This window comes from Lissotriton helveticus, chromosome 7, assembly GCF_964261635.1.
Source record: "Lissotriton helveticus chromosome 7, aLisHel1.1, whole genome shotgun sequence".
Classification (NCBI taxonomy): Eukaryota; Metazoa; Chordata; class Amphibia; order Caudata; family Salamandridae; genus Lissotriton; species Lissotriton helveticus.
The window spans coordinates 1,863,988,194-1,863,998,578 of NC_136068.1; the positions used below are offsets into that span (position 1 = coordinate 1,863,988,194).

At 42.7% G+C, this 10,385-nt stretch overlaps 1 protein-coding gene across 1 annotated transcript in view; it reads right to left on the reverse strand.

Annotated features, from left to right (window-relative positions):
* LOC144767799 (DBH-like monooxygenase protein 2) overlaps window positions 1-1,903 on the reverse strand; it is a 274,266-nt gene extending 272,363 nt beyond the window's left edge. Inside the window, exon 1 of the mRNA XM_078651178.1 lies at window positions 1,634-1,903. Coding sequence (XP_078507304.1) covers window positions 1,634-1,903 — 270 coding nt within the window. The remainder of the gene's footprint in view (window positions 1-1,633) is intronic.
* Window positions 1,904-10,385: the final 8,482 nt, after the last annotated feature.

Sequence of the window (10,385 nt, forward strand, 5' to 3'; positions counted from 1 at the left end):
CTGTGATTCTGTGCAAATTACTTTTTCTTCCCGTGCCTAACAAAAATGAATGTGTCCTAATATAATGCAACTGGTGCTATGTAAAGTGCGCTGATACCCTATTCGGGTCAAGTTGCGCTGTATAAAACTCTACAAGATTTCAAGGCGTCACTTTTAGGATGCCACTGCAACAAAACATTATGCCTGTTTGAAGCAGGCGTAAGGAATGACGCACTGTAATGGGAATAGGCCACAAAATGCATTGCTGGAGTTGCCTCGTGCTTGCGACACGACTCCAGCAATGCGTGACTTTTGCCCCAACCGAAGCGTCAAAATTTCTGATGGATCTGTCAATCCTTCCTCCATGGTGTGCCGTATTGTAAATACTGCACATCCATGGTGGCACATGCATTTTTTAGGGTGGCACAAGGAAAGTGACACATCTCTATAGATGAGTCACTTTCTTGTAAATCTGCCCCTGCATGTGTACTGCCACTAGACCTAAAAATTAGAGTATGCTGAAATCACGAATTGCCTATCGCAAATTTTGTCATGTTCAAGGAAATACACATAAATATACTCCTATGTTACTTCCCATGTTACATTGCACTAGATTATTTGTGACCTGATCGACAATGAGAAATCACCAAATTTTGAAACTGGAATTGAAACATAATTTCATAATTATTCACCTTAAATTGAGCACACAAATCAGATGACAATCCCTTAAAATATATGTCCGTATTGCAGAAAATGTTATTCTATTGCAAAATACACATGATCGCCGAGGAGTTGTACATTTTTGCCAGGTATTCTTCTCTATTAATCTTAAAAATGTAGAATTTTATTAAAACTGATGTGTGGTTTTATGGAATTGCCCATGTTCCACCCATTGTAGGTCTCTTGGACTCAAAGTAGCGCTATATAGCGCACAACACTACTGTGCACTACTATGCCCTAATTTTTGCAACTTTCCAAAGCAAAATGTGATTTGAGTTAGAAAGTAAATCCACCACAACACTTTGCCCTGGATTTGAATCACTGTTGTGACTGAAACTCACTGCAATGTGTTAGTAATATGGGCCTTTATTTATGGAGATTTTAAAAGGAATTTCGAATCCATTAACATATATTTTTATATATAAATAGACCTTGAATGTGAACGACTTTTCTACATATGTATTGAAAATAGAATAAACATTTCCCTAAGATATAGTTTCATCTTAACAGCAAGGAAAACATTTTCTGCATTCAGTCTGTGTCATATTTGACACAGTGCATATCCATTTGCTCTCCCTGGAAACCACCTATATTTTTAACATGGTTCTAAATTGGAAGAATGAAAAATTAATTCACTCCATCTTTTTCCATCTTTCCTTAAAAAGGACAACTAGAACTTGAATTGGTGCTACCTATCACCACCATTTGCCCCCCTTCTGCTACTCGTGCCCGCCATGGCCTCGTAGCTGCTTCATCCTTCCCCTCCACCTGCTCCTCTTCTTCATACTCTGCACTATCTGTAAAGGGCCGACCTCTGCCCAGGAGTACACATTTTGTAAGCGGATGGTCCACTTCCGTTTAATATGGAACATTTCCTGCCACAAAATCACACTTTAAATGACCTAGATCCCCCGGGAATCTTTAGAGCACTTACTGCAAAATAAGTTGTTTGATTTGGTGCTGGCGACACTCCACCAATCACAATGTCTGCCCCCGTCATGCCCCCGCTGGGGCTCAGGCCGAATCCGATCCACCCAGTGGTCTCCACTTGAAGTTCAATGGTGATCTCCTCGGTGGTCTTATTGAAGTCCCACCGCAGGACAACTCTCCCCTCGGTGTCCAGGGTCAGAGAAAACCTCAGGTCAGGCAGCTGGCCCAGGATCAGGGGCACCAAGGAGAGGAGTAGGAGTGCTCGGGGGCTCATGGTCTCAGGGGGGACCTTCAGTATCAAACAACAGCCACCAAACCTCACTGCTGCACTGAGGACCGAAGCTTGTACACCTGGTATTTATCATCCGCTCCCGGAAGATAAACAAGGGAAAACAATGGTTTGTCACATGACTGTGCAATGGAAACGCTTGGACTAATAATCACTAGGGCGAAACGTTCCTAGAATTTTGGATCTGTTCAAGTTTCTGAAAAAACGTCCCCTCCTTTCCAGTCTAATAGGTTATTTGGAATAGTAGTAACGTTTTTTTTATTGGTTCTCAGCTGCATCAAGAATGTACGTTTGTCAGCTGTAAATTGCCTAGTCACGAAGGTGTCTATACACATGACATGTATTCACTTACATATTTGCTTCTACACCTAGATGTAGCTCTACAATTATTGCTATTGACAATTTTTGAGTAGATTTGCACCTATGTATAGATTTATAAGTCTCCATTCCTTCCATTCTGGTTTTCCTGATGCATTTAGCGTTGACCAATGCTAAATGAGCTTTGCGAAGAGCTTGTGACGTCTTGTAGAAAGCCACTCAACTACTCAGAATAGCCGGTCCAGTGTCATACAAACTTTGTGACATGACACAACAGCTTTAATTTTGCGCTGATATGTACAGGCAGCCAATGAATTGATTTTAGTCAAAAAGGAGGTAAGCTGCTTCAGGCACTGTTACAGATGAGCCTGGCTGCTGAATATTTGATGGACTACTCACTGATAAATTAAAAATCAACCATTTCCAAATATAGAGCATTGCCGTACTTTAAGCTGCCCATAATCAATGCCTGGATTACTGTATTTTGCTATTCCACTGGTATCTAGCGACAGATCTTATGTATTTACCTGGTTTTGCAAGGAAAGGGAATCATCTATGCAGCATTCCAGATTCTTTGCTGCTCTCTCTCCTTCATTCTTGTACAGTCCCCAGGGATGTTGGCCACCACAAATCATCCCATATCCTGCAAGCTGTTCCAAAAATTAAGAGCTCTGACTTTTCTGAGTTAAGCATGAAACTGCGCTTGCATCCTTACTTCAGACAAACATCCAATGAGGTTCTCTCGGGTCTCCATGTGTCTCTCCCCTATGTAGATAATGAGCTGAGTATCCTCACCATAGGAGCAGACCTCAAAGTCCAAACTTGAATGATACCAGCCAAGGAGGAGACATATACATGAAATAATGTAGGACTGCAAGAGGAACCCTGCGGATCCCAACAATTACATGTACAGCAATAAGATCTAAAATTCCCCATTTGAACTTACTGAGTTATTTTATTAAAAAAAGATCCAAACGCATTGCAAGGCTTTCACGTACAGGCCAGTCTCATGCAATCAATTTATTGGTAGGTTGTGAGGAACTGTGTCGAAGGCTGAGGATAGATCCAACATGATCAGAATTGCGGTATTCCTCCGGTAAACTTCAGATCTAGTGCTATGCAGCACTGCCAACTGGACTCCTACAACAGAATCTCCTTGTAACTTTACACCGGAAATTCACATTCTGTCCTGTTGGTGGTTGTGTCCACCACTGGGGCTGGCAGAATCCATTTCAGAGGGCAATGGTAAGTCAGAGGTTACTGGGTCCAACTGTGGGGATTGTGGCCCTTTACTCCTGCTGTTCCAAGGCTTGTCCTTCTAATGGTCCTGACCAGCTATGCCAAGTACTACCCATTCAGCGCTTGGCGCTAAATGGTAGTGTGCATCGATCAGTCCAAGGCTTCTCAGAAAGGTGCAAAGCATATACAGGGAATAGGCTCACAGTAGGGAAAATATCCCCAATAACTGATTTCAATTCAAGTAATCACTTTGTGATAAAAGTAGTATTTAATAGGATACAATGCATATGCCCAGCACACCAAATAATATCCACAGTTTAATAAGGTCGGCCTGCAAGTGTTTGCCTGGATAGTGTCCAGTTGTCTGCCCTTCACTTCTAATTGAATAATGGAGTTTGTTATTTCCCATTTGATAATGGAGGCAACTTTCATGAGTACTAGTCAACATGCCTGGTCTTGGGTGCTTTCTGCCGCCCCCTGGGGTGGATTGGGGACTACTGCCCCATCTGCTCCCCAGGGGGGGGCATAAAGACTGTTTGTACCCAAAAAGTATGGGGGGAGCAAATAACCCTGCCCAAGGTACTGCTCCCTTCTCCCTGGTGATAGTGGGTGTATCCCTGCTTGGGGATCGTCCTCCTGGGGTGATCACCAAGCAGGGATCCACTAGTGAATGGTACCACTAGAAAGGGTAGATTCTTCCCTTTCCAACGATACATCTCCCATCTGTTTCGGTGCTCGGGGGCTGAGATAGCCCCAGAGGCACCGAAACTGTGAAAATGAAACTAAGTTTAGTTTTCGATGCAATGACGATCGCGCGCCATATGCACAATCGTCACTGCAAGGAAATCCAAAAATAGGCCTGGGCAAAAGAAAATGGGAAATCTCTCTGCTGTCTGGTTCCGTCATGAGCACCGGAGCACTAGTAAGCATGACGGAACCATTCCGTCATGAGCACCCAAAGGGTTAATGTTGGAATGCAGGCTTTAACTCAAACTGCTCGACGAATTATTTATTGTTAAATGTGCTTTGATTCCAGTTGTTAACTTTGCACTTAGACTTAGCACTAGTTCAAACCATATCTTAACCAAAAACATTACTGAAGGGTTGTCCTCGGTAACAAGAAGATGGTTTCTGCTATTTAATCTTCAGGAGGAGTTGGCCTAACAGCTAGGGCAGTCGACCTCGAACCTAGAGAACTGGGATTCTCGGCAATGATGCTGAACATCCTGTGATTCTGGGCCAATTACTTATTCTCCCCGTGCCTAACAAAAATTAATGTGTCCTAATGTAATGCAACTGGTGCTATGTAAAGTGCGCTAATACCCTATTCGGGTCAAGTTTGCGCTGTGTCAAACTCTACATATAAATAGCTTTTGTCGAATAGTTATGCATGTATAAATCAATTAAAATTGTGAAAGAAAATATGGTTTTTATAATTTCACAGACATAAATGAACAAATGCAATGTGCCATGGAGGTCCAGAAATAGCTATGTCCATTGCATAGTCAACCACACAGCAAGATTGTAAGACTAGAGACACAGACGCACTGCATGACTTATTGCTTTTCGATAAGGGATAATGATGAAGTAGTCCAAGATCACAGTGTGCTACTGAAGATATGTTTATTTCCTGTTAAAGCAAACTCAAGGCATGTTTTGAGGTCCTGAAAATAAATCGGACACAACCAGGATAAAACCTGCTGGTATGCCCAGAGCACCACCGATTACTCAGGTAGGATCTTTTTAAGCACACCTCTGTAGGACTGCAATCTGGTGATTGAAAGACATTAGACATAGCTTTTTTTTCAAGACAGTTGTATTGCTCGACTGAACTACCACTGTAAATGCCCGGTTGTCTGACTAATTGGCTCTGTTATCTACATCCATCTTCACAAAGAGGCCTCAGACTATTACCAATGTGTTTTTGTTTCCAGGGAGATGCGTCACCTTGTAAAGCCCTGCGTCACATTATACCTGCATCAGGTATTATGTATGCAGGGGGGCGTTCCTACGCAGGAAAGCCTCGTAAAAGTGACGCAGTGAAATCTACAAGATTTCATGACGTCACTTTTAGGACGCCACTGCAACAAAACCTTACGCCTGCTTGAAGCAGGCGTAAGGAATGACGCCCTGTAGTGGGAATAGGCCACAAAATGCATTGCGGGAGTTGCCTCGTGCTTGCGACACGACTCCAGCAATGCGTGACTTTTGCCCCAACCAAAGCATCAGAATTTGTGATGGATCTGTCAATCCTTCCTCCATGGTGTGCCGTATTGTAAATACAGCGCATCCATGGTGGCACAAGCATTTTTTAGGGTGGCACAAGGAAAGTGACGCATCTCTATAGATGAGTCACTTTCTTGTAAATCTGCCCCTGCATGTGAACTGCCACTAGACCTAAAAATTTGAGTATGCTGAAATCACGAATTGCCTATCGCAAATTTTGTCATGTACAAGGAAATACACAGAAATATACTCCATTGTTACTTCCCATGTTAAATTGCACTAGATTTTTTGTGACCTGATCGGCAATGAGAAATCACCAAATTTTTAAACTGTAATTGAAACATAATTTCATAATTATTCACCCTAAATTGAGTACACAAATCAGATGAAAATCCCTTAAAATATATGTCCGTATTGCAGGAAAATGTTATTCTATTGCAAAATACACATGATCGCCGATGAGCTGTACATTTTTGCAAGGTATTCTTCTCTATTAATCTTAAAAATTGAGATTTTTATTAAAACTGATGTGCGGTTGTATGGAATTGCCCATGTTCCACCCATTGTAGGTCTCTTGGACTCAAAGTAGCGCTATATAGCGCACAACACTACCGTGCACTACTATGCCCTATTTTTTGTAACTTTCCAAAGTAAAATGTGAATTGAGTTAGAAAGTAAATCCTCCACAACACTTTGTCCTGCATTTGAATCACTGTTGTGACTGAAACCCACTGCAATGTGTTAGTAATATGGGCCTTTATTTATGGAGGTTTTAAAAGGAAATTCTAATCCATTAACAAATATTTTTATATATAAATAGACCTTGAATGTGGTCTTGTTGAAGTCCCACCGCAGGACAACTCTCCCCTCGGTGTCCAGGGTCAGAGAAAACCTCAGGTCAGGCAGCTGGCCCAGGACCAGGGGCACCAAGGAGAGGAGAAAGAGTGCTCGGGGGCTCATGGTCTTTGGGGGGAAGCGGGGGGGGGGGGGGGGCGCTAGTATTAAACAACAGGCATCAGACCTCACTGCAGCTCTGAGGAGCGTGACAAGTGCGCCTGGTATTAATCACCCACTCCAGGAAGATAAACAAGGGACACATGACTGTGCAATGGAAACTCTTTGACTAATAATCACTCGGGCGAAACGTTCCTAGAATTTTGGAGCTTTTCAAGTTTCTTGAATAAACGCCCCCCCCCTTTCCTGTCTAATAGGTTATTTGGAATAGTAGTAAAATAATTATCCTGTGGCATATGGCTTTTTTATGGTTTTCTCAGCTGCATCAAGAATGTAAGTTTGTCAGCTGTAAATTGACTAGTCACGAAGGTGTCTATACACATGGACATGTATTCACTTACATATTTGCTTCTACACCTAGATGTATCTCTACAATTTTTGCTATTGACAATTTCTGAGTAGATTTGCACCTATGTATAGTTTTATAAGTCTCCACTCCTTCCAATGAGGGCTGGGCACTCCTATTTATTTATGTAAATTATTTGTTGAGCGCAACATTCATCCCCAAGGGATATCTCGGTGTTGGGACGCCCATTACTCAATTATATGGGAAATAGCCTGTTCTTCAATCTATTCTGGAAGCTAGCATGGTCTGTAGTCAGAGGAAGTTCAACAGACAGTGAATTCCAGTTCATGGCAGCCAAATGGGCGAAAGAGCGGCCACCCATTCTGGTTGTCCTGATGCATTTACCGCTGACCAAAGATAAATAAGCTTTTTGAAGAGCTTGTAACGTCTTGTAGAAAGCCACTCAACTACTCAGAATAGCAAGTCCAGTGTCACAAACTTTATGACATGACACAACAGCTTAAACGTTGCTCTCTTATGTACAGGCAGCCAATTAATTGATTTTAGACAACCAGAAGCTGAGATGTTTCGGCCACTGTTACAGATGAGTCTGGATGCTGCATTTTGGTTGGACTACAGATGGATAAATAGAAAAGCAGCCATTCCTAAATATAGAGCATTGCCATAACCCAGGCTGCTCATAATCCGTGCCTGGATTACTGTATTTCGCTATTCCACTGGAATCCAGCGATAGATCTTAGGTATTTACCTGGTTTTTCAAGGGAAGGGAATCCTCTACGCAGCATTCCAGATTCTTTGCTGTTCTCCTTGGTTCTGGTACCGTGCCCAGGGATGTCGGCCACCACAAATCATCCCATATCCTGCGAGCTCTGCCAAAAAGTAAGAGCTCTGTCTTTTCTGAGTGAAGCTTGAAACTGCGCTTGCATCCATACTTCAGAAAACATCCAATGAGGTTCTCTCGGCTCTCCATGTGTCTCTCCCCTATGGAGATAATGAGCTGAGTATCCTCATCATGGGAGAAGATCTCAAAGCCCAAACTTTAATGATACCAGCCAAGGAGGAGACATATATGCTAAATAATGTGGGACTGCAAAAGGAATCCTGCGGATCCTCACATTTAGATGTACAGGAAGAGGATCTAAAATTGCCCATTTGAACTGACTGAGTTATTTTATGAAAAAAAGATCCAAACCCATTGCAAGGCTTTCATGTACAAGCCAGTCTCATGCAATCAATTAATCAGTAGGTTGTGAGGAACCGTGTTGAAGGCTGCAGATAGATCTAACATGATCAGAACCGCAGCATTCCTACGGTAAACTGCAGATCTAGTGCTATCCAGCACTGCCAACAAGTTGGACTCCTACAGCAGAATCTCCTTGTAACTTTACAGCGGAAGTTCACATTCTGTCTTGTTGGTGGTTATGGTCACCACTGGGGCTGGCAAAATCCATTTCAGAGGGCAATGGCAAGTCAGTGGTTACTGGGTCCAACTGTGGGGATTGTGGCCCTTTACTCCTGCTGTTCCAAGGCCTGCCCTACTAATGGTCCTGACCAGCTATGCCAAGTACTACCCATTCAGCACTTGGCGCTAAATGGTAGTGTGCATCGATCAGTCCAAGGCTTCTCAGAAAGGTGCAAGGCATATACAGGGACAAGGCTCAAAGTAGGGAAAGTATCCCCAATAACTGATATCCATTCAAGTAATCACTTTGTTATAAAAGTAATATTTAATAGGATACAAGTTATATGCACAGCAACCAAATAATATCCACAGTTTCTTAAGGTCGGCCTGCAATCGTTTGCCTGGATAGGGTGCCGGTGCCCGCCCTTCCCTTCTAATTGAGTAATGGAGTTAGTTATCTCCCATTTGATAATGGAGGCAACTTTCATGAGTACTAGTCAACATGCAACAGCCTTGTTCTGGTCTTAAGAGTCAATAAATCGCTGCTTAGCGTTAAAATCAAGCACATACCTGGGAGGAATCGTGATCTAGAATGATTGTACTACTCAATATAGACATCAACAATATTGAGATAGAAGAAAATTGTAGACAGAATTAAGAGAGACAAAATATCAACAGGTAAGGGAATATATTTTTTCTATTCCTAGCACCACATCTAGGTTTCTTGGAGATGTACCTACCATCAAGGTACATATATGAGGAGTTAGGTATACAAAATCTTGACTTACTTACCTTAGGATTTTTTTGTCCTGTTATGTTGTCCTTGATATTCTGTCCCACTGACGTTGTGGGTTCGATATTCAGGATGCACACCTAGCAAGCAGTGGTACCCATCCAATGGCAGTTGATGAGTTTTAGGAGGACTGGCATGAGTCTTCTTGTACTCGACCTCTTGATGCTGGAGAAACACAGCATCTAGAGTTCTCTCCAATATGATGCTATGGGGTGTATGGATGGCTTGCAGTTGTTTCAACCATCTCCTCTGTGGGTTTCTTGTCTTTTGGTAAGTGTTACTATGAGTGGTGCTTTCTAAGGCAGCTCCTTTCTTGTGGATCTTTCAGCAGAGATCCTCCTAACATAATGCTCCAAGACAATGGCCCTAATCCTCAAGGTGGCACCAACCTGACAGTCAGGTGCTGTCAACTTGACAATGAGAGGGACAGCCCGCACAACATTCTTGACCACCGCAAGCATCTCAGACTGCTTACCTAGAACCACACATCAGGATCCAGGCTGGGTTTCGCTCTCCCCAGGTGCTCTCCTTCACTTCACAGGTTACACTGGCTTTGGGAGGCAAGCTGAAGGCTGGTGCTCCAGGCTCAGGGTACGTGGTCTTGTTGCTTGAATATGAATTTACTTGGAACAAATAAAAGACTAGTGACATTTGCCAAAACAGTAACAGTTGGTTTAATAAAACGCTACGGCTTAGGACTGTCTCAAAGAACATTGGTTCTTAGTGCCATTTATATATATTACATGAAGTGTCATAAAACAATTTCTATGTTCTGTTTAGGGAATGGAATTCAGGCCTAGTCATGGAGCCATATATCTGACCATCTAAAAAACAAATGCAGGTGGGATCTTGACCTTGCTTGGGGACAGGGTGTGTTCCAGTGGGAAACATGTCCAGATGAGTTTGAGTTTATTGAGTTTATTGGTTTGTATAGCGCTGAATCACCCATGAGGGTATCTCAGCGCTGAGGACGGTGAGGAACATTATGGACAGGAGGAAGATTAGAAGAAGTGAGTTTTTAGTATCTTTCTGAATTGGGCCAGATTTAGTCCCGAACGTAGCTGAGATGGTAAGTTATTCCAAAATAGGGGGGCAAGATAGGAAAATGCCTTGCCACCGCTACGTGCCTTTTTGATTCTGGGAATGGTGAGCAGATGCTCAGTGCTGG